The sequence below is a fragment of the Triticum aestivum genome, chromosome 4B (assembly GCF_018294505.1).
Source record: "Triticum aestivum cultivar Chinese Spring chromosome 4B, IWGSC CS RefSeq v2.1, whole genome shotgun sequence".
Classification (NCBI taxonomy): Eukaryota; Viridiplantae; Streptophyta; class Magnoliopsida; order Poales; family Poaceae; genus Triticum; species Triticum aestivum.
In genome coordinates, this window is record NC_057804.1 from 598,296,261 (window position 1) to 598,320,553 (window position 24,293).

Here is a 24,293-nt window from a genome sequence, read left to right on the forward strand (position 1 = left end):
GCAGCATTACCAAGTGCAAGCATCCTTAGAGTAGCCATGCACTTTTGCTTGGCCGAGAAAGAGAGTTGGCCGCAGCAATCCCTTCTAAGCTTGAAGTAGTCGTCCTGTGCCTCCACTCCCTCCACAATGCGAAAAACTAATGGTTTTGACATGCGAAAACTATGACAAAACCATGGATCATTCAGGAAAGCAGGTTTGGGAGCAAAGTAGTCCTTGTGCAGTAGCTTAGTCTGGACACCCTGTCCCAGTTGATCACACTTCTCCCTTTGATTGAGCCCTTAAAGTTGAGAATATGCTTCTCTTGCCGGTCCATTTCCTCTTGCATGCTCATGAGCATGATCATGTCTACTTCTTCGTCTGAATCCGATGAATCAAAGAACTCATCTTGAATCATTTGGTCAAGATCCATCGATCCATACTCCTCGTCCGACGAAACATCGGAATCCATCATTTTATCTAACAAAATCACAAAAAATCCGGGCGAACAATGTGTCGAACACATCAAGCGCAAGGCGAAGCCGGAGAGTTGCCGGATGTACCACGGTGGCGTCTGGGCTGGCGACGACGTCCCCCGCGGCGAGGACGGGTGGGCTATTCCGGAGCTTGCGGCGGAGAGCCTGGGAACATCTATGGAGCGGGCGTGGTGGCGGCGCGTGAGGCGGACGACGCGGAGGAGGAAGACGAGAGGAGATAGGAAATGGATCCGGCTGGTCTTCGGGGTGGATTTGGTGCAATTTGGGGTGAGGTCGGGCTGTCGGGTCCGACATGGCGGGCGTCCCATATCCGCCCCATATTTGGGCTGGATATGGGGGGTGTCAGTCAGGGCGGACATTTGAGAGCCATTTGAGAGGCACGTTTGGATCCAAAAATTGTGATCGAACAGTGACCAGACGGTCAGTCCGGGCGTATAAGACGGATTTGAGAGGTCCGGCTGTAGATGCTCTCCTACATGCATCGCTGGCTTGGGCTTTGGACGACAAAAACTTAAATATTTGTAAAAGTTGCCTTAGAACCAGCACCAGCACCGTGCTCCGCGTTGCCCCGCCCTCCTTAAGCCGTCACCTCCGATGATGAACGGTCGCCCTCAGCCATCCCCTTAACCCCGCCGCTTCTCCAGCTCCGGTGAGTCCCCTCCGAACGAGTGAACCTCGGACTCCCCTCCACAGACAACACCGCATCCACGCCGACCTCGACTCTAGGTAACTCCTGGCTCGGCGTCATCAGGGACACGGAACCGGATCCTCTAACATTGAGAAGGAAAGTCACTATGCTACATTGTTAGCCTAGTGCAAAATGAAGAAGGAAAGTTAGGGGTTGTTAGTAGGTACTCCATCTGTCCCATAATATAAGAACGTTTTCGATACTATACTAGTGTCAAAAACATTTTTATATTTTAGGACGGAGGGAGTAGTTAGTATAGATAGTTTACTGTTGATAGTTACTATAGATATAAATAATTTAAAATTAATTTTATTTCACCATCAATTTTTTTGTAAGTAATTAGTATAGATGTACACAGTAGATCATTAATTTGTAAATTAATTTAAGTTATTTTGACCATAATCATATGAATAAAAAGAAGAAAAGTTAGAGTATTGTATCTTCTCTAACTTTCCTTATCAATGTTAGAGGATCCGGTTCTCAGAGACACTGCTGCCCAGCTCCAACTCGGGGATGCGCTCTCCGAAAATTGATTGTCGGGAGTTGTAAATTCAGTCAATTTACCAATAACAAATGGTGAAAAATTAATTAGTTGATGAAATCAGTTCAGTCAGTCTGTGATTCACAGGGCTGTACCTGAAGCTTCTCAAACAACGAATCCATCAGTTTAGTCTCAGACACATCACACATCTCACGTATGAAGATCACACCAGGCTAGCACTGTAATAAACAATTACTGTAGATGACAAATTAGAAGATGTATGTATAATAAATTGAGTGGCACATATCACAAATCATAATATCGACTTGATATACATTCTGTCAATGGATTCTGCATCTATTTTGGTTGGTACTACGAGTAACTTATTTTCTCCGGAACCCAAACATCTCCATGGCGTGACTGAAGGACGAGTCCTCCGCCGCCGCCTCAGCCCGGTTCCTGGCCACTCTGTCGATGATCCCCTCGACGGCGACGTCGAAGGCGTCCTTCACCGTCTCCAGCTTCGACCTTGGGTCCGCGTACACCAGCCTGGGTATCATCTTGATCACCTCGTCCTGCATCCGCTCCACCGTCTCCGGCGGGATGGCCCGGAGCACGGCCTCGATGCTCACGTTCCGCGACCGCACGTCGTCCTCCGGGATGAACACCGAGTACGTTTCGTGGTGCTTCGGGAGGTGCCACCAGTACTGCAGATACGCCGACACCGGGTGGAAGAACACCGGGATGCAGCCGGCCACCATGGAGTCGAACGCCGACCGCCGCGTGTACGAGTCGCCGGGGGGCTGCAGGCAGAAGGTGGCCCTCTGGAACAGCCGCATGATGTTGCCGGGGGTGTGGCACTGGCTGGTGCCGAACCCGCAGCCCAGCAGGCGGCACACGTCGGAGGCCTCGCACTGCGCGATGATCTGCTGCCGGATGTTGTACGGGTTGTCCGGCCGCGGCGCGCCGACGAACGCTATCAGTGACCGGCGCTCCAGGCCGCGCACCCTGTCCTGCCACCGGCGCACGTCGGCGTCGGACCTCGGGTGGAAGTAGGTCGGGTACGGCACGGCGTACTCCCGGCTATGCGGCACCCGTGACACCTCCAGCACCAGCACCGACATCTCCCGCCCGCCCGGCATGTTGAGCAGGTTGGTGCCCCAGCTCGGGTTCATGTTGTTGCTCCGCCGGAAGTCAAACCCCGTCCTGCCGGCGACGAGGAAGTGGTCTCGCCCGCCCGCGCGCGCCCACTCCGGGCGGCGCATGAGCCAGTCCGTGAGTTCGACCGACGCGGCGTCCCTGGTGGCGTTGTCGTAGCCCCAGTGGTAGCGGACGAAATCGAAGCCGGCGTAGAAGGGGACGAAGACGGCGTTGGCGAGGGCGGAGTGGGTCGTCAAGCACTCGTACTGCCGCATCCGGTTGTGGAAGATGGCGTCGAGCGCGAACTGGTGGGTGCCGTACCAGCCGTTCTCGCCGGTGAAGTCCCCGTCGAGCGGGTCGGCGAGCGGGCGGCCCAGGCCGGCGTTGCTGATGAAGCCGCACATGTCGGGCCAGCGGTACTGGTCGCTGGTGTTCTGGCAGTCCCGGAGGATGTCGGCGTTGAAGCGCGGCGGCAGGTCGTGCACGTAGACGTACCGCCCCCGGCACGGGTCGGCGCTGGCGCCGTCCACCACCGTCGCCCTCCTTGCCCCGGCGCTGAGCACGGTGAAATGGTAGTAGAGGAAGGACGCCCACATGACGGTCGCGAGGACGAAGACGAGCCGCAGCGACTGGAACGCGGCGCTCGCCTGCGTGCTGGTCCTCTTGTCCGGGCCCTTCATCACCCCGTGCTCCCGGCGCGGCCGACCGCCGCCGCCCTTGTGCGCGGATCTGATCAGCTGGCAAATCATCCGCGAATCAGCCGAAAAGAAGAAAAATGGCTAAGGAAACACGCACCCCCAGCAGAGGCGAAGAAGCGCAAGCAAGGCATCTACGATCGAGGAGAAAAAAAGGTAAGCGGCATACTGACATCGGATACAAGCTCACCAGTCGTACGATAGAGCTTGCGACGCCAATTTGCATGCCGCGGCGTACAACATATATAGTACTACTCCAGAAATGGCAAGCAGATCGAGAGGAGGAAGACGAAGATTAGTATAGTTTATAGTATTTATATATAAACCTAATGTTGTAGATCGACGTCGCCGGGAAGTTACGGTGATGAACGAGCGACGAGCCGCCGGGAGTGGCGGTAGGAAGGAGTAGACTTCACGCACGGTGGAGTTCGTGGGGATTAATTGACTGGGACTTTGAGTGGTAGCCTGGTGGTGCTAGTGGTTGTTTTACTGCTAATCACTGTCTCTGGCGATCTACTCCTAGTTGATGGTGTTTTCTACTAGTGCAAATTAATGCGCGCAGTTCGGCGTGCAGCGTTGACACTTTGACACGGGACAGTGGGAATTTTAGTACTAGCGCGCACATTAATTACATGCTTGCTTGTTTAACCATTGCTGTACTGGCCCAAGGAAGAAATTTGCTTCCTCCACATGCAAAGAGAGAGAGAGGGGGAGAGATATGAAGAAATTTGGATCGAGCGTCGGCTGTACTACACTCGTACCTGTACTACTCCTACTTCAGGAAAAGGGAGGTGCGGTGTACATTTGGTCAACACAAACTTGGAGATTAATCAAAGTAAACGCTAATTAGTCTCCAAGTTTGTATACTACTACTACCGAATCAATTAACAGTGCTCTGGCAGATCTTGCACCGACGGATCCCATCGTCGATCCATATTCCTGGTTACGTCCATGGCTGGACGGTTTCATTGCCTGGTGTCCATGGTCGACTACATCCAACGCATATGAACTCTGACCAATCGGCGCCGGCTACTAGTTTTAATTCTTCTTTCAGATCGAGCGTCGGTTGCTGGTTAGTTTAAGATGAGACGGAGGCACCTGTCGTTCATTCCTTAGCTCTGTTCACAATGCAGAGTTTCCATATTCATGCGTGATTCCTTGTCGGTTGCATCAATCAGGAATAACTAGGGTCTGTTCGGATCTTTTCTACAGCTTCTAGCTCCAAGAACTCCGCGGTTGAATGGTTGGGCTCTAAGAAGCTGGATTCTAGCCCGAGTGCAGTGCAAAAACCTGAAGCTATGTCGGCCCATCTCCAATCAAAAGAAAATCTGGAGTTCACCCATATTACGGCCGAATGCAACTGCCAAAGAAAACGGTTCAGCCGCTCCCCACCCGAATCGGTATGTCGCCTGACTTATGGATTACTTTTCACTTCTCATGCTAGCCCTCAACACCCCCCCCCCCCCCCTCTTCCCTTCCTCACCGCCGCCTGAGGCAGCCGTCGGGCAAGCCCAGGGTGCCAACGATGGTGGCGGCGGGGCCTCGGTTGCCCTGCCTCTGCGTGGGGAACCCCGGATCTGGAGCGGCGACTCCATTGGCAAGGCACGACCGGCTAACAACCGTGCGGGCGATGGATCTGGCGTACCAACCGCGCGGGATGGCTTATACGGTGGCCGGTGCACCCGATCTGGCACCTCCCCTCCTCCCCTGTTCGGCATGCAGGCCAGCCTAATTGGGCCGCGCTTCCTTGGGTCACCGGTTCTGTACAGGAGGCGCTGCTGGTGACGGGGATCTAGTTCGGGCGAAATCCCTGGTCGGCCATGGCCGGCCGCGTCGACAGCGACGCCTGAGGGCGCCGTTCCCCTCCTTGGAGGCGTTGGTATGGACTGATCCCCTCACTTTCGCTTCCCCTAGATCTTCCTGGCGAAAGCCCTAACTTTGTTGGGCGGCGACGGCGCTCAAGGCGTCGTTCCCTTCATGAAGGCGCCGCTTTGGGAATCTCGGGGCTGGGTGGTACTTGTGGGTGGTGGGCGACGGCGGTGGTGTGGCCCTATCCTAGCATGGACCTGCGTCCGTTGTTTGGAGATGGACTCGCGTAGGTGGAGATCGTCGTTTGGCGTCATGGTGGCGTCGATGATGGAGGCACCTGCCAAGGTTGGCACCTCAATTTGCTCTAAAGATGGACCGGTGGAGATGGCGACGATGACGCATGTGAGTGCGTTGGACCGGTTTGTGCCCCGGACCCGGTATGGGGCTCGATCGGGGCCTCCGGTTTTAGATGTTAGGCTTAGGTGAGAGGTCTGTGTATTTGGCCTAACTTGCACCCCTTCATCATATGAATTGGAGTAGCGGCAGATGTTGCCAAGATGGCGGATTCAGGCATATTATTATAATACTTTGTAAGGTCCTCGAGAATAATCAATAAAATGGCCGCATGCATCTCCCAGAGGCAGAGGTCGGGGGTCATCGTCCTTTTCTAAAAAAACATACCCTGACTTATGCAGCAGCTCCCCCGCCAAGCTAAGGGTTTGATGAAGATTCCCAAGCTCAATGAGTCGTTCCTTGAGAGATCAAGGAGCGCATCAAAAAGACTAAGCTGATCAACCAGCCAAGGACAAGAACAAGATGAGTATCAAAACAGAGCACTCGAGCAGCCCTTGCCGGCAAGGCAAAGGCCCGACAAGCTCCACGGCCGGTAGGCCCCCGCCAACTGCCAGCGCTCCCTCTCACCAAACAACTCGCCGTTGTTCAATGAGGCGTCGAGCCCGCAGGTGGTTAGGTGGAGTTTTCCGGACACGTGTCAGCACTCCGGAAAGATTTTTACCTTTATCGACACCCGTCCAAATGGCGTGTGATGATAATAGGAGTTAGCTAGGCAAGCGGTGCTATATCCTTGCCGGGGCTTCTCCTTCACATGACACCTCACAGTGCATTTATTGCTCTTTGTCCTAACTAGCAGAGTTATAGATATGATAGCACCATTTGTTATCTAATCAACATGTGGTTACCTATTTGCCACGGTGGTAACCCCTTGACCTATAAAAGAAGGGCCATGGCAATCTTTACAAGGGTTCGAACCCATTCAAATCCCACATACACTTTCTCGTGTAGCTTCCTTCCCCTTGCACCTTGCCGGGGAAAGCGCTCCTTGTACTTGTGCTCCCACATTTTGAATATACCAAAGGAGGAGTAGGGTATTACACCTCAAAGGTGGCCCGAACATGGGTAAAGATCGAGGCGCCCTCTGTAATTCTGCTCTTTCCACTCAGTGCATTCCCTAGCCGAACCAAAAAGGGGTTGGATCACCCCATAGATAGTCGTTCCACATCGACATCTTTGGCGCGCCAGGTAGGGGGCAAACACTGGTGTGAACCAGGACTAGCAGACGGCGCGTAACTTCATCGAGCTTCATCACCATCTTCATTGTCCATGGCTCCCCAAAAGAAGGGCCCTGTAGGGACGAAGCCCTACACATCCAAGATTCCCTCCCACACTTCTACGGGCGGCGCAGGCGGTGCCACCACCGCGGACGGCGCGAACGTTGCGGCGGGCATGATCAGCACAGGCGGCGTGGTTGTTGTGCCCACTTCGGAAGGTACGGGTGGTGGAGGTGCCGGGGGTGGTCACCTTCCATGACGCTCTGGCGAAGACAACAACAATGGCACGGGCACACAACTCCCGCCTCCTCAGTGCACCGGAGAGTGTAGCTACCAGAGCAATCCCGCCCGATCAGGTGCGGGCCGACATAATCTCGCTATAGTGACTATAGCGGCATCGAAGGAGATGACATCGAAGCACACGCCACGCCCATCGTGAGATGGGCGTGATGTGACGCCAATCGGCATTATTGATCGTGCATAGCAGCGTCCGCACGGCAAGACACATGTCGATCAAGCTCAAGATCTTCAGGCACCACCTTCGCCACGCCAACCTGCTATCGCGCCTGCAATATGACAGCAAGATCGCAACGGCACTCCTGCCCGCTCTGCCAGGAGTTGAGCGACGTCGCGTTCTTTGCACTCTAACATGCCTTCGACGACAACTGAGGCGATGGCACGAGCCCAAATGCTATTGAACTTTCCTCCAACCGCACACAAGATCGATGAGTGGACAACCACCATCCAAAGTTTGATTGGATTTGCGGAAGCAAACGATGTTGGAAAACATTGCATGGAAAACAAAAACATTCTATGCACACGCAAGATCTATCAAGGAGATGCATAGCAATGAGAGGGGAGAGAGTGTCTACGTACCCTTGCAGACCGTAACTAGAAGCGTTTAGTAACGCGGTTTATGTAGTCGAACTTCTTCGCGCTCCAACCAATCAAGTACCAAACGTACGACACCTCCGCGTTCAGCACACGTTCAGCTCGGTGACGTCCTCCGCCTTCTCGATCCAGCAAGACAACGAGGTATTGGATGAGTTCTGGCAGCATGACGGCGTGGTGACGGTGATGGTGAAGCTATCTCCACAGGGCTTCTCCTAAGCACTACGAAAAATATGACCAGGGGTGTAAATGGTGGAGGGGGGCGCCGCACACGGCTAACAATTGTTGTGGTTGTGCTAGGCGCCCCATACAATATATTTATATGTGGGGGGAGAGGGGAGTGGCCAAGGGGCGCCCCAAGTAGGGTCGAATCCTACTTGGGGACTTCCCCAAGCCGCGCCCCCTTTCCATATATGAGTGCTGGAGGAAGGCAGGAGGACGAGGCGCCCCCTTTCCTTTCTCTCACGAGGAGGGAAAGGCAGGAGGGGCCACCCCTCCCCTTTCCTAGGGCCGGCCTGCCAAGGAGAGGGGCACGCTAGCCCCCTAGTGGGCTAGTATGTCCCCTCGTTTTTTCCATTATGCCCATACACTTACCGGGGGGTGTCCGGAACCCCTTCCGGTGACATGATGACTACCTGGTGCACTCTGAAACTCTTCCGATGTCCGAATACCATCGTCCTATTTATCAGTCTTTACCTCTCGACCATTTCGAGACTCCTTGTCATGTCCATGATCTCATCTGGGACTTCGAACAACATTCAGACACCAAACTAGATAACACTATATCGTCAACGAACGTTAAGCGTGCGGAAGCGTGCAGAAGTATTTATTATAATAATATGGCCAACGGCCATCTAAATAAAAATAAATGCGGAAGCATCGAAGGTAAATGAGTCCATCCAATTCTATGGCAAACTGAGTGCAGAACAACGGCCTATCGCACCTTTACTCCTCGTCGCAAAACTCTGCAACATGAGACGTTGCAGCCGTGTAGGTCAGCACATGGAATATGCTGGCAATTTCACACCATAGAATAATAAAAATGAAAAAGACTATCTCTATATGCAAATTTAGCTGGTGGAGGCTCTAAGTTTTATTTTTTGCATAAAGCTAATTTTTTCCTACAACAAAGGAATACATTTTTATTTCTACTAAATTAAAATGCCATTATTGAGAAGGTTCCTCCAACTCAATCCCAAAATTCCCAAGTTATTAGTATCCCAATAATTTCGTTAAATAGAGTGATGAGATCAACCAATAATTCACTTCTAGATACTCAAGTTTGTCCATAACCGGGAACACGGCTAATCATGATTAGTTTGTACACTCTGCGGAGGTTTGCGCACTTTTCTCCACAAGACTCGACCACCTCCATGATCGGAAGATCGAGACATAGCCTTTCTGAAATATTTCCTCCAAACCCTGGGTAGACCGGTACACCTACTTTCCCCTACATCAGCTAGTCTACCACGGAAAGAGGTCACACATCTTACTCAACTATGCCAGAGCCCATAATGGTTTGTGACTGCACACGGAAGTTCCTAGGCATAAAATATCTTATGATCCCTTTGAGCCTGGGTGGCGGACCTAGGGTAATCACACGGGTACTCCAGGATTCTCATTGGGCAAGCACTGGTTACTCTACGTGTCCAAAACAATTCACCCAGATGTGTATTAAAGTTGCCACCTTAGGTTATCCCAAAATTATTAACTCTCGCAACTTGCATGGATCACACATACCAATCCCCGTCTACGAGCATGGCTAAGCAATATATGACATAATGAAAAATTCCCGGGGTGATCAAAGGTCATAGGTTTCTACCACATGAACTACAAAGCATAATCACACGTTCCCAATCCTACTCATGCAATCTTTGAGGGTGAAACTAATGCATAGTAAAACTGGGTATTGAAAACTATGATCAAAGTGTGAACTTGCCTTGCTGACGACCGTTGAACTCTAAAGATTCGTAGTAGCAAGCCTCGCACTCCGGATGATCTAACGAAGCATGTAATGACACTCATAAGCAATCAAGCAAAAAGAATAAAAAAGAAAATGAATAAAAGACTTCGAAAAACTCCAAAACATCCAAATAAAGTTTCTATACAGAACGTAATTTTTACAGCAACAAAAATAAATGGTTTTGGTTTTAACAGAAAGTACATGTCACTAGCTTCTACATGTAATAAGAATCACCTAAAACGGAGTTACGAAACTCGAGTTACGGCCTAACGAAGTTTGAATACATATCTATTTGAATTCAAATTTTAAAATTTTCAAAAATATTTTTCGTTTGGTTCTCTCGATAGAGGATATTTTTATGAACTAGTAGGGAAAAAAATCAACTAAATCGGATCTATAGATTAAAAGATATACTAGAAAGAAGATTAGGTAAAGAATCTGAATTTGGAAAAGTTCCTGAAAAAGAAAAAAAATCGGCCAGAGACAAGTGGTGCTCTGTGATTGGCTGGCTGAGTGCTCACCGGACTTGTCGCCGGAGATGAGGAAGAAGGCAGCTCCGGTGTGCTTCGGCGAATGATGCGTGCGGGATGGTGTAGAGGACGATGAGGTGAACCACTTGAACAAGTTGTGGTTGTAGATTTCTTTCTGTACACATGGTGAGAGGTCGCCAGAATTCACGAACTCCGGCGAGCAATTGGCGAGGTTAGGGAGGGGGAAAAACTCCGGAAGGAGAGGGCTTCGGACGAGGGGTGAGAGGGGCTCCCAGGGTGCTTTATATAGGGCAGGGGAGGGCCAGAATTCGAACAGAAGATTGAGTTTTAATGGTGGCTGTTCCTCTGCCTCCTAATGGCCATTACAGGGGACTCCAAGGCGCACTAGCAAGGGGAAGGGGTAGAGGGAGGTGAGGGGAACCGGTTATGGGGTTAATGCCTGCGAGGAAAGGAAGATGAGGGGAGGAAGATGTGGAGGCGCCACGGATGAACGTTTCTGTCAGTGTTCACGTACAGAGAGGAGGAAAAAGACAAGCACGTGGGAAGAGGTATGGGCCTTGCTTGGGCCTTGGCTGCCCACGTTTTTTTGAACATAATACTATGGCACCGAAAATACAAATAAATATAAGTCTAAAAATTCCAGAAAATTTCACATAATATTACGATCTTATATATAACCTTGTGAACATTTATCCGGCCTAAAATGCAATTTTTTATAATAAACATTTTGCTAAACTAATAAAATAAATTGCAAATAAAACCCAACAAATATATTTTCATTCCAAATTCAATTTCCAATATTTTCCTTCTGATTTTGAAGAAGTCATTTTATCTTCTCTCTTTATTTATTTTTGATAATAATGGAAATGAATTTTGGTGGAACCAAGTTTGATCCAAGTTCCCAACTTTAAAATTTTCAAAATGGTTTTAGGGAAACTTCCAACTCTCTCCTTTGGTCCTTGAGTTGCATAAAGTCCCTTGGATCTTGATCAAATGAAAAGCAACGGAGAAAAATGCATAAATCATGTATGCATATGAATGATCTATTTATAAACATCCAATTTGAAAATTGGGATGTTACAAATACCTTTGGCAATTCATATCTAGGAGGGCTAGTTCTATTAGGTGTTTCAAGATTTTTAGTTTCAAGCTCATCATCAGTTTCAACAATATCATCTTGTCTTACTCTAGCAATTTGTTCATCAAGAAATTCACCCAGTGGCACATCAGCATCAAGAAAGGTACTAGCATCATCATGAGTAGCATTCATAGCAGAAGTAACATCATCAACAACTTGCGATATATCAGAATTAATAGCATGTGGTGGTGTTGCAAGTTTACTTATAACAGAAGGTGAATCTAAAGCGGAGCTGGATGGCAGTTCCTTACCTCCCCTCGTCTTAGAGGGAAAGATCTTAGTCTTAGCATCCTTCAGATTCTTCATAGTGATAATATGATAATAATCCCAAGTGAATCAACAAATATAGTTGTGCTCCCCGGCAATGGCGCCAGAAAAAGGTCTTGATAACCCACAAGTATATGGGATCGCAACAGTTTTCGATGGTAGAGTATTCAACCCCAATTTATAGATTCGACACAAGGGGATCCAAAGAATATTTGTAAGTATTAGCAGCTGAGTTGTCAATTCAACCACACCTGGAGATTAATTATCTGCAACAAAGTGATCAGTAGCACAGTAATATGATAGTTTTGATAGTAGTAGCAATAGCAGTGATTTTGTAGCAAGTGCAATAGTGACAACAATAGTAGTAACTTAGCAAGAACAATATAAGGTAAATTCGTAGGCATTGGATCGATGATTCGTTGGATGATATTCATCATGAGACAGTCATAACCTAGGGTGATACGACACTAGCTCCAGTTCATAAATATAATGTAGGCATGTATTCCGTAAATAGTCATACATGCTTATAGAAAGAACTTGCATGACATCTTTTGTCCTACCCTCCTGTGGCAGCGGGGTCCTATTGGAAACTAAGGGTATTAAGGCCTCCTTTTAATAGAGTACCAGAACAAAGCATTAGCACACGATGAATACATGAACTCCTCAAACTACAGTCATCACCGGGAGGGGTCCCGACTATTATCACTCCGGGGTTGCCGGATCATAACACGTAGTAGGTGCCTATAACTTGCAAGATCGGATCTAGAACATGGATATAATGGTGATAACATAAATGGTTCAGATATGAAATCATGGCACCCGGGCCCAAAGTGACAAGCATTAAGCATGTCAAAGTCATAGCAACATCAATCTCAGAATATAATGGATACTAGGGATCAAGCCCTAGCAAAACTAACTCGATTACACGATGAATCTCATCCAACTCCTCACCGACCAGTGAGCCTACGAAGGAATTACTCACTCCTGGTGGGGAGCATCATGGAATTGGCGATGGAGAAGGGTTGGTGATGACGAAAATTGAAGGCCCCCCCTCTCCGGAGCCCCGAACGGACTCCAGATCTGGCCTCCCGATGAAGAACAGGAGATTGCAGCGGCTCTGTCTCGTGAAACGTGATAATTCTTTTCCCTGATTTTTTTCTGGAAAAATAGGATTTTATAGCGTTGGTTTTAGGGTCTTCGGGGCCACCAGGTGGGTACAACCCACCTGGGTGCGCTTGAGGGGGTGGCGCGCCCTGGTGGGTTGTGTCCACTCAGGTGCCCCCTCCGGTGGTTCTTGGGTCTAGAAATTCTCTTTTATTGTATAAAAATTCCTCCCAAAGTTTCGTTCCATTCCCAAAACTTTTATTTTTGCACAAAAACAACACCATGGTAGTTCTGCTAAAAACATCGCCAGTCCGGGTTAGTTTCATTCAAATCATGTAAATTAGAGTCCAAAACAAGAGGAAAAGTGTTAGGAAAAGTAGATACGATGGAGACATATCATGTTGCACACCCGTTGAAGAATTGCCAGAGAGCTCTGTCGACAAGAGATCCAAAGCCACTCCACTTGCGACAAAGAAGGTGCCGACGAAGGAGGACGACACTGGCGGTACTTTCACTATCAGTGCCGCTCTTGACAATAAATAGGAAAGCGTGTTCATTGCCTTCCTGCAGATGAATCTAGATGTGTTTTCATGGAAACCATCTGACATCCCCGGTGTTCGTAGGGAGATAATTGAGCACCACCTTGCTGTCTGTCCCCACGCTCGACCCATCAAGCAGAAGGTCATAAAGCATGCTTTGGAACGACAACAGTTTATCGCAGAAGAAATCATGAAGCTTGAAGCGGCGGGCCTAGTTAGAGGAGTTCTACATCCATATTGATTGGAAAACCCAGTGGTGGTGCGCAAGGCAAATAGAAAGTGGAGACTTTGTATTGACTACACAGATCTCAGTAAAGCATATCCAAAGGATCCTTTCCCCTTGCCGTGCATTGATCAAATTGTAGACTCTACTACTGGCTATGAGTTTCTCTCATTCCTCGATGCATATTTTGGATACCATCAAATATTCATGGCCAAGGAGGATGAGGAGAAAACCACGTTCATTACTCCATGTGGCACGTACCGCTTCGTACGAATGCCTTTCGGACTAAAGAGCGCTGGTTCGATATTTGCTAGAGCTGTTCAGACTGGTTTTGAGCCACAGTTACACCAGAGTATAGAAGATTATATGGAAGATATAGTGGTCAAAACCAAGGAAAAATCGACCCTCATTCAAGATTTGGAAGAAACATTTGCTAACCTACGCAAAAGCAATATGAAGCTCAACCCTGAGAGTGTGTGTTTGGTGTTCCATCTGGCAAACTTCTCGGGTTCTTTGTATTTCAGCGTGGGATAGAAGCATACTCCAACAAGATAAGGCTATCGAATAGATCCAAGCACCCAAGACTATCAAGGATGTGTGGCATCTTGCCGACCGTGTTGCTGCTTTGAGTAGGTTCATTTCAAGATCTCATGAGCGCGCCCTGCCGTTTTTCAAGATACTAAAAAAGGCAGGTCCAGATGTCCAGTAAAATGGTCTCCGGAAGCGGAGGCTACGCTGCAAGATCTAAAAAGATACCTATCTTCTGCGCCAACTTTAGTCGCGCCTAGGCCACAAGAGCCATTGCTGCTATATTTAGCGGCAATGAATCAAGTTGTCAGTGCCACGCTAGTTGCACAGAGGGAAGCTAGTGACAAAGAAACAGCGGTAGCAAGCCCATCCTACGGCAAGGCAGTATCTTCCCTAGCAGAACCTGACACCGACAAGATAAAAATGATGCAAACAAAAGAAGTTGATCAACAGATATTAGAAAAGAAGAAGGTGGTGCAGCGGCTAGTGTACTTTGTTAGTTCTCTCTTGCAGGGAGCTAGATCGAGGTACTCTGGTGTGCATAAGCTACTTTTCGATCTCCTCATGGCCTCGAGAAAATTGCGCCACTACTTCCAAGCACATGAGATCACCGTCGTCACTCGCTTCCCATTGCAGTGTATTCTGAGGAATCCCGAGTCAACGGGCATGATAGTGGAGTGGATGTTGGAATTGTCAGGTTTTGCACTCAAATTAGAGAGCACTTCAACCATTCAAAGTAGAGCACTGGCAGAATTCATTGTCAAATGGACACCAATGCAAGACGAAGAGATTCAAGAATCGACTCTCCCTGGTAAAGAGACTGAGAAAGAATGGATCATGTACTTTGACGGGTGCTGGAGTGCTGCTTGTCGCACCTACCGGAGAACACCTCAGGTACGTGGTTCAAATGCACTTTCCCAGGGAGAAAGCAACCAACAACACTGCAGAGTACGAGGGACTCCTTGCCGGCCTCAGAATTACAGTAGGATTGGGAATGAGAAAGTTGATTGTTCACGGAGATTCACAACTTGTTGTGAAATAGGTGAACAAGGATCATCGGAGCCCGTTGATGGAAGCATACGTGGGTGAAGTGAGGAAATTGGAGGAGCACTTTAATGAGTTGCAAATGGAGCATACCCCTCGTGTAGAGAACATCATTGCTGACCACTTGTCAAAATGTGCTGCCCAAAAGCTACCTATGGAACCAGGGTATTTTGTACTCCATTTGAATCAACCATCAGTCACCCCATCAACGCGAGCCAATAAGAGAAGAAAACTGAACACTGGCAAGTATTTTCCGGCAGAGCTTCCCGAAGCCACCAGAGAAAATTTTGTCGGGGATAGCTACACACCTGCCGGTGAGCAGCGGCTTCACACAGAATCTCGGGTTCTTGCCGTTGAAGTTAGCGCTCCCGCAACTGTAGAGATGCCTTTAGTCCTTGTCGTCGAGCCACAAGCTCCGGCATGGGCACAACACATAGTTCAATTTCTCCAAATAGGAGAGCTTCCCGATGAACAAGGGAAAGCTGAGAAAGTAGCCCGTCAATCGAGTATGTATTAGTTTGTGGATAGCATTCTGTACAGAAAGAAGCCGAAGGAGTGAAATTGAAGTGCATTTGCCAAGAAGATGGACTTAAGTTGTTGACAGAGATACACAGAGGCATATGTGGCTCTCACATAGGATCAAGAGCCCTTGTTAGTAAGGCTTTCCGACAAGGTTTTTATCATCCAATTGCCCTCCAGGATGCAACTGAGCTAGTAACAAGATGTGAAGCATGCCAGTTCCATTCAAAGAATACACACCAACCCGCACAAGCCCTTCAAACAATTCCACTCTCTCGGTCTAGGGGCTCAATATCTTGGGCCCCTTCCCCCATGCTACTGGGGGCTTTGAGTTCTTGTACGTTGCAATCAACAAGTTCACAAAGTTCCCTGAGGTAGAGCCAGTGAGGAAGGTGACTGCACAATCAGCCATCAAGTTCTTCAAAGGACTAGTTTGCCATTTTGGGGTTCCAAACAGAGTTATCACTAACAACAGCGCACAGTTCACGAGCCGCACCTTCATGCAGTACATTCAGAGCTTTGGGAGCAATGTTTGCTTTGCTTCTATTGCTCACCCGAGAAGCAATGAACAATGAGAACAAATAAATGATGAAGTGTTGCATGGTCTCAAGACAGAACCTTTGACAGGCTGCACAAGTGCAGAAGGCGCTGGATTAATGAGTTGCCAGCGGTTCCTTGATCACTCAGAACGACACCAAATCGAGCTACCGGCCAAACACCCTTCTCCCTAGTTTATGGTGCACAAGCGGTGCTCCCCACGGAACTCATATATGGGTCATCTCGAGTGCTTGCCTATGATGAGGTAGAGCAAGAACAATCATAGCAAGATGGTGTTTTACTCCTCGAGGAAGAACGTCTTCGGGCAGTTGTGCGAGCAGCACGCTACTAGCAAGCCTTACGCCGCTATCATAGCCACAAGGTTCATGCTCGAAGCCTCGAGGAGGGCGACCTTGTTCTTTGGTGCATTCAATCCACCAAAGGATCAAACAAGTTGACACCAAAGTGGGAAGGCCCTTATCGGGTAGCACAAGTCACCAGACTTGGCGCTGTTCGTCTGGAGACCAAAGATGGCGTTCATGTGCAAAATGCGTGGAGTATCGAGCATCTTTGCAAGTTCTATCCATGAGATGCAGTTGTCGGGCCTTGTCCCAGCAACCCCTTTTGTTCAAGCTTTGTCTCAAAGACTTGTAACCCTTTGTATAAAGCCAAGCGCAGACCCTGAGCACATGTGAATAAAGCTAAGTGTTCCGCAACCTTTTATGCATATTTACTTATGTACTAATGCATGTCACGTTGTGGTTACATTCTTTCTTGAATGAAATGGCTAACATATCGCCAAGGTCTCCACACAACTCTTTTCTCTTCTTTCTTTTTCTCAAAGACAGAAGGATCCCTCGCATACATGTTTCTCGGGGGAGATGATGGAGTACTATTTCAGATGGCGTTGGCATTCATTTCATACAACAAGAAGTACAGTAAAGAAAAATAAGTTGAAAGACAACTAAAAATTTCTTTGTTACATTTTGGAATTTCCCCTTGTTCAGATTTGTACGTATATGCAAAACTGCACGCGAGGAAATCTTGTCATGTCTATTCGCGCTCTTATCCTGCCTCGAGTCCGCTCGGCAAGATCTTTGTAGCTGCGTTAAGACCGGCAAGTTACCTTGCCAGTGGTAGCACTACCAACAGCCTACTAAGGACCAGTTCCTCGAAGCGCTTGTAGCAAGTACGTGCGCCGGCAAGCCTCCAAACCGCGTAGGGTGTCAGATTTGAAATCATACAAAAACAAAAACAAACAAGGGGAACAGTACATGTTCATTTGAGCACGACAATTGATAAGTGCTCAATAACATTTTTCTTAGCCCTTCTCTCCGGGGTTTACATCAAGTGCAACCCAGGGAAAAAGGGGCGCCTAGGTGAAGCACTCCCGGCAGACCATCTTGCCGGTGCACACAGTAGCGTAGCCAGCTCAATAAGCCAGGGTTGTCCATCAATAGAAATATTTACACAAGTTTATTTATTTTTAAAGAAATATTTTTTTACTACACTATATACAAGCTATGGGGAAATTCCAGGGTGGTCCATGGACCACCCTGGCCACCCCCTAGCTACGCCACTGGGTGCACAGCTGGAGATGATGGTGCTGCCGGCGCCGAGCTAGAGATGATGGTGCTACCAGCTTTCAGCTAGAGTCGGAACCACCGCCCTCGATCTTGACGCCCGGGGAACTGTCGACGTCTTCACCATCGTCCTCCTCGTCGCTATCGCTCGAGCTCTTCTCGCTATCGCTCGAGGAGGAGCTTTCACTGTTGCTCGAGCTCTCCGTGCAGCACTCCATGCGAGCGCCTGAAGCCCTGAAGAACTTCAGAGAGAGCGTGTCGGACTCCACCAACTTGAAGTGGAGAAGATGCCCTTGCCCCAGATACGTCAGAGTTTCCTACGATCCGTCGGAGTTTCCTGTGATCGATTGAAGATGCAACGAAGTTTAGTTGGGCCGGCCCAGGAGTACCCCTTTCGAGCACCAGAACATTAAACCAGAACTGCTCTCCCAAGCTCCTCCCGACGGCGGATGTTGTCTTGGTTAGTTCTGACGTCCACGCCCGCAGCCATGGGCCAGCCCATTCACACGGCGACCCAGTCGCTTCGCCAAGACGCATTGGGTTCGCTCAGACAACTGTGTCTCTTTAAAAAAACAAAATTGAGAAATAATACGAATCCAAAAAGTTCATACAATTCAAAATTTTACGAATTCAAAACAAAAATTTACAATGTTGAAAAAAACTTGATGGATTCAGAAAAAATCAATATTTTAAAATAATCATCGATTTTGAAAAAAAATTCACGACTTTTAAAAAGTGCGTACTATGAAAAAAGTTCGCAAGAATGAAAAATCCCATTTAAAAAAAATCATAATGTTTTAAATTTTGTATTTGATTTTTTTCAAGAATTTGAAAAAACAATCATGAATTTTAATAAAAAAAACCACCTAAATAGAAAATAAAAAGAATTTGAAACGAGTTCATGGATTTGTGAAATTTGATAAAAGTGAAAACCAACATGAAACAAAAAAGGAAAAATCAAAAAATGGAAAACAAACCAAGAAAACCAGAAAAGAAACATGCTTGGGAAACTAGAAGAAAAAACACCCAGCAAAAACCATCAATACAATCATTGAAAAGGTTCCAGAAAAAACCGATTAACAAAAACCTACACGGGCCATCCCATTTACATTCACAGTGCAGTGGAGGGGTGTGCACCGGTTAACGAGTTAATACTATAATCGGCGCTTAAGACGCGGAATAGAAACTGGCGCTTAGGGCATCTACAAGGCTAGGTGCTAGTTCCCGGTCGATGGGGTAGTTGGGCGTTCCAATCTTGGCGCTACCTACAACATCGATGCTAGAAAAGGAACCGAGCGCTTGAGCTATTTTCTCGTACGAGATGGAAGGCTGCGTGTAGCGGCCGATTTCCTTAGGGCATGTCCAATGCAAAACGCTTGCACAGGCGCTTAGAAAATACAAATTAATGATTTTTTTCTTAATGACTCTGTTAGCGTCTCCTCGTCCAACGCTAGCAGCGATCTGGCAGGCGCTCGGTGCCGATTCTTTCTCTCACGAGATGCGTAAATATCTCTGTAGCGCCCGATGTCTGAGTAGGCATCGATGCCAAGCAGAATCCTGGGATTGGCCAGGAAGTGAGCATAACGTCATATCCTAGCGCTCTAGCGCCCGCATTGGAGGTGCCCTTAGCGCCCCCGTAATTAGCACTCAGCGTTGTAATAAACAGCCCTTAGATGGGCTTTTAATTTTTCAAGATTTTTTTATTTCCCTAAGCGCCCATATAGGCGTCTTGCATTGGGGAGCCTTCAGCGCCGGTTAGACAACCTGACGCCTGCACGTTTCTTGATTGGGCTGGTTCGAATCTGGCCCATTACCTGCTGACAAATGAAAAAGAACCGAGCGCTTGAGCTATTTTCTCGTACGAGATGGAAGGCTGCGTGTAGCGGCCGATTTCCTTAGGGCATGTCCAATGCAAAACGCTTGCACAGGCGCTTAGAAAATACAAATTAATGATTTTTTTCTTAATGACTCTGTTAGCGTCTCCTCGTCCAACGCTAGCAGCGATCTGGCAGGCGCTCGGTGCCGATTCTTTCTCTCACGAGATGCGTAAATATCTCTGTAGCGCCCGATGTCTGAGTAGGCATCGATGCCAAGCAGAATCCTGGGATCGGCCAGGAAGTGAGCATAACGTCATATCCTAGCGCCCGCATTGGAGGTGCCCTTAGCGCCCCCGTAATTAGCACTCAGCGTTGTAATAAACAGCCCTTAGATGGGCTTTTAATTTTTCAAGATTTTTTTATTTCCCTAAGCGCCCATATAGGCGTCTTGCATTGGGGAGCCTTCAGCGCCGGGTAGACAACCTGACGCCTGCACGTTTCTTGATTGGGCTGGTTCGAATCTGGCCCATTACCTGCTGACAAATGAAAAAGTGAAAAATAACCAGTGGGAGAGATGCGGTTCGAACTCACTATCTCATGTCTAGAAACGAACGCGACAACCACTAGACCAACCTTGTATTGGTGTCCAGTAACAGAAAACAGTTGTAGTTATTGCTTTTAATAAAATGTTAACTTAAATATAAAACAACTTGAAAAGTTCATTGGTTTCGAAAAAGTTCACAAAAAATAAAAAAAGTTCATTGATTTTCAGAAAAGTTCACAATTTTGTTAAAAAAAGTTCATATGTTTCGAAAGAAGTTCATCAAAATTTGAAAAAGTTCATCAAAATTTGAAAAAGTTCATCCAAATTTGAAAAAAGTTCATTGAATTTGAAAAAGTTCATCAAATTTTTGAAAAAAGTTCACTGAATTTGAAAAAAGTTCATTGAATTTGAAATAAAGTTCATCGAATTTGCAAAATAGTTCATCCATTTTTTGAAAAAAAATCAAAATTTGAAAAAAGTTCACCGATTTTGAAGAAATGTTCATGGATATGAGGGAAAGTTCATGTATTTCGTAAAAAAGGTTCATCGGGTTTGAAGAAAAAAGTTCATGATTTTTTTAAGAATCCACGCATTCAAAAAAGAGAAAAAGAGAAAAGCAAGAAAAAAATAATGAAAAACCGAATGCAAACGTCCAGAAGGAAAACCACGATGGAAGGAAGAAATAACAAGCTGAAAAGGAATGCTTTTGACAACGTGCTTGGATGGTCAAATGGCTAGTGCCGTTCTCTTCGAACACAGAGGTCGCGGGTTCGAAGACGACCGCTGCACAATTTTTTGCTTACAGAGTAACGGGCGCCTGCAGCGTCAAATAGGATTTGCCCTTGCATTGCCTTGAAGATGCCCTTAAGGCTCGGAATATGAACTGCGGGCCGGGTGAAATGAAGGAAGACAGTGAGGTGCCGTCGCCAAGTTGAAAGAATCGCCGATCGGTAGAATACGCATCTCACGTTTTTTTTTCTCTTTCACCACTTCGATCCCCTCATATACTCCCTCCGTCCGGAAATACTTGTCGAAGAAATGTACAAAAATGAATGTATCTAGAACTAAAATACATCTACATACATCCATTCCGCCGACGAGTATTTCCGGGCGGAGGGAGTACCTGATAAATTAAGCATCTCGATGAATCCCGTAATCCACTGTTTACCACTTGCTAATTACGCAACGTCGAGCACGAGACCGTGGGAGACGGAGCCTCACGTGCTCAAGACACAGTCAAAGTAGTACAGTGAAGTGATGATTTGTTCTAAATTTCCCCTACATCCTCAAGCTCTAGTTCGTTTTCATTTTGTGTTTTTTTTCTTTATAATTTCTTTTTCCGTCCATTTTTTCCAAAATTGTCAGAGAAAAATATCTACTGCCCTTTCACAGTCATAGACAAAACACAGTCAAGTGACTCAACCATATGCGGGGTAGTAGTACTTTGCTACATATAGTTGCCAAAACCAAGTCAACGTGTGATGCTGCAATGATCCCTACGCATGCGACTGGTTTGGACGCGAAAGAACGTTTGAACGTGACAAAAAATGTCCACAAAACTTGGTTACAGAACAAAATTTGTGCGAGAAAATTAATTAATGCCGGAGCCTTGCCACCCTGTCGAGCATCCCGTCGACGGCGATGTCGAAGGCGTCCTTGACAGTCTCCAGCTTCCCCCGGGGATCGGCGTAGACCACCTGCGGGATGAGCCTAACCACCTCCCCCCGCATCCGCGCCACCGTCGACGCCGAGATCGCCCGGAGCACGGCCTCGATGCTCGCCGTGCCCGCCCGGACGCCGGCCTCCGGGATGAACACTGAGTACTTGGCGTGGTCCTCGGGGAGGTGCCACCTGTACTGCAGGTGCGCTGACGCCGGGTGGAAGAAGACCGGGATGCACCCGGCCACCATCGCGTCAAAAACCCACCGCCGCGTGTACGACGGGGGTGAGCCGCCTGGCGGTGGATGCAGGCAGAAGGTCGCGCTCTGGAGCAGCCGCATGGCCTTGACAGGGGAGTGGCACTGGCCGTGGTCGGTCCCGGTGGCGCAGTCCGGGTCCGGCTGCAGGTGCCCACACGCGTCCGACGCCTTGCACTGGGCCATGACATGGTCGTGGATGGTCGCCGTTGCTGCGTTGTCCGTCCCCCGCGGCTTGTCGGAGACGAACGCCATGAGCCACTTCCGCTGCAGGCCGCGCACCCTGTCCTGCCACCCGAACACGTCGGCGTCGGTCCTGGGGTGGAAGTAGGTCGGGTACGGCACGGCGAACTCGCTCGCGTTCGGCGCCAGCGACGACTCCAAGACGAGCACCGACAGGTTCCGGCCGACCGGCCTGGCGAGGAGGTTCGTGCCCCAGTTCGGGCCGCCGGAGTTGCCGCCATCCCTCGCCAGGTCCCGCGCCGTCCTCCCGGCGACGAGGAAATTGTCGTGGCCATCCTGGGGCCGTTGCCGGTCGTCCAGGAACCGCCACTTGAGCCACTCCGCCAGGTCGACCGACGCGGCGTCCCGCGTCACGTTGTCTTGGCCGGCGTAGCGGGCGAAGTCGAGGGCGGCGTAGAACGGCACGAAGATGGCGGTGGCCACGGCGGTGTGGTTGGTGAGGCACTCGTACCGCTTCATCCGGTTGTGGAAGATGATGTCGAGAGCGAGCTGGCGCGTGCCGTACCACCCGTCCTCATCGGTGAGGACGCCGTCGGCCGGGTCCGCGAGCGGCCGGCCGAGGCCGGCGTTGTCGATGGACTCGCAGATGCCCGCGGGCCAGCGCCCGCCGCCGTTGTTATCGCCGCGGCAGGCGTCGCGCGTCATGTCGGTGTTGAAGCGCGGTGGCAACGGGTACACGTGGATGTACCGTCCCCGGCACGGGTCGTCGAGCTGTGAGAAACGGTAGTACAGGAAGAAGGTTACCGCGAGGACGGCAGCGAAGCACAGCCGCCGGAATGAGCCGGCCACCGCCTTTTCCTTGGCTCCGACGACGGCCCGGCGCGGCCGCCCTTTGGCTGCGCCGGGTTTGGCTAGCTGACGCATCCTGAAGCGTGAAAATGGCGAGACGCTATTGACCACCAGTGCTGTAATTTGTGAACTGGTTGGTGGTAGTACTCGTAAAGATGGGATGCTACTATAGCCAATAGAAACATCGAACTGTCAGTCTGTGACTCGCAGACCACTTGTATAGTCGTTTGACCGAGAAGAGGGGATGCATGTATTCATTGCTTGTTTGATACTGCACCGAGCAGGACAGAGATTAGCGTTGACACCAGGGTGATAAATGCGTAGTCAGTATCTCCAGTTCTCCACGTTATTTTTTTTTGCGAGAAAGTATCTCCATGTTAATTTAATTGCCAACGGAGTAACCTGGTTTCGTCGTGCCATTTCAACCAAGGTTCACTGCTACCAGTAGGTAGTAAGAAAAAGCTCGAGCGTTGTGAGCCACTGGAAATTGATCCTCGTTTGACTCAAAGATTTGCCTTCTTTTGCAGCTTGGATGAAAGTTAGCCTTAAGCCAAGGCTAGCTCACTCGACTTTTTTAATCGGCATATCATAATGTGTACATTAAATATTTTTTAATTGGTTGGGGTAGGGGGGGGGGGAGGTAAATTTGCATTCCAAAAGCCCAAATGACAGATGTTTAAATCAGAGACCTGGAGAGGAAGAAGAGGGATATGAGCACTCTCCCGTGTCTACACTGTCAAACTCTCTCATCGCTAGCACGGCGACAATCATCAGTGGGAAGATCTAGATAGCGACCACCGGTGACGACTATCCCTAGCGCTTCATCACCACTTCATTGACGGCGGTAACTCCTTGCCTGCCCGATTTATGCTCTGATTTAGACTTTGTTACTGCTTAGATTTAGGCTTTGATAGGGCTTCAATTTAGGGTTTAATAGGGCGTCGATTTAGGGTTTGATTCGGTGATAGATCAATTTGATTTGGGGCCAGATCAATCGATTTAGTGGTGGACCATTTCAATTGGCGGTTTTTTTTTTTGGAAAAGGGGACGTGCCCCAGCCTCTGCATCAAAAAGATGCATACGGCTCATATTATTAAAAGGATAAACCAGTAGCATAGTACCGAAAGGTCATAGTCGAAACTAAAACAAAATCTGTAAAAAAGAAAAGCCCAAAGCCACAACCGGCTGGCAAAACAATAGGATCAATACATGTCTATCCTATTACATGACCGCCATCCAAACCGGTTGAAAATATCCCGAGCTACCATCTCCCATCGGGTAGACGCAGTAACCAAACGCTCCC

The 24,293-nt window shown here is 48.6% G+C and overlaps 2 protein-coding genes across 3 annotated transcripts; both read right to left on the bottom strand.

Annotated features, from left to right (window-relative positions):
- Positions 1–1,919: 1,919 nt before the first annotated feature.
- Positions 1,920–3,948, bottom strand: LOC123089335 (xyloglucan galactosyltransferase KATAMARI1 homolog). 2 transcript variants are annotated; one of them, XM_044511040.1, is made up of 2 exons: positions 3,804–3,948; positions 1,920–3,519 (listed from the first exon to the last, which is right to left on the bottom strand). In XM_044511040.1, the coding sequence occupies exon 2, from the start codon at positions 3,460–3,462 to the stop codon at positions 2,026–2,028; it is 1,437 nt and encodes a 478-aa protein (XP_044366975.1). In that variant the 5' UTR covers positions 3,463–3,519; positions 3,804–3,948; the 3' UTR covers positions 1,920–2,025. The 2 variants fall into 2 exon arrangements, with proteins under 2 accessions (XP_044366975.1, XP_044366974.1); XM_044511039.1 differs by lacking the exon at positions 3,804–3,948 and having other exon boundaries at positions 1,920–3,750.
- A 17,511-nt stretch (positions 3,949–21,459) lies between these two features.
- LOC123089336 (xyloglucan galactosyltransferase KATAMARI1 homolog) lies at positions 21,460–23,142 on the bottom strand. The gene has a single exon (XM_044511041.1). The coding sequence runs from the start codon at positions 23,063–23,065 to the stop codon at positions 21,638–21,640; it is 1,428 nt and encodes a 475-aa protein (XP_044366976.1). The 5' UTR covers positions 23,066–23,142; the 3' UTR covers positions 21,460–21,637.
- Positions 23,143–24,293: the final 1,151 nt, after the last annotated feature.

Excerpts from the sequence above, each read along its gene's own strand:
- LOC123089335 (XM_044511039.1), bottom strand. The coding sequence starts at position 3,531 with ATGATTTGCCAGCTGATCAGATCCGCGCACAAGGGCGGCGGCGGTCGG.
- LOC123089336 (XM_044511041.1), bottom strand. The coding sequence starts at position 23,065 with ATGCGTCAGCTAGCCAAACCCGGCGCAGCCAAAGGGCGGCCGCGCCGG.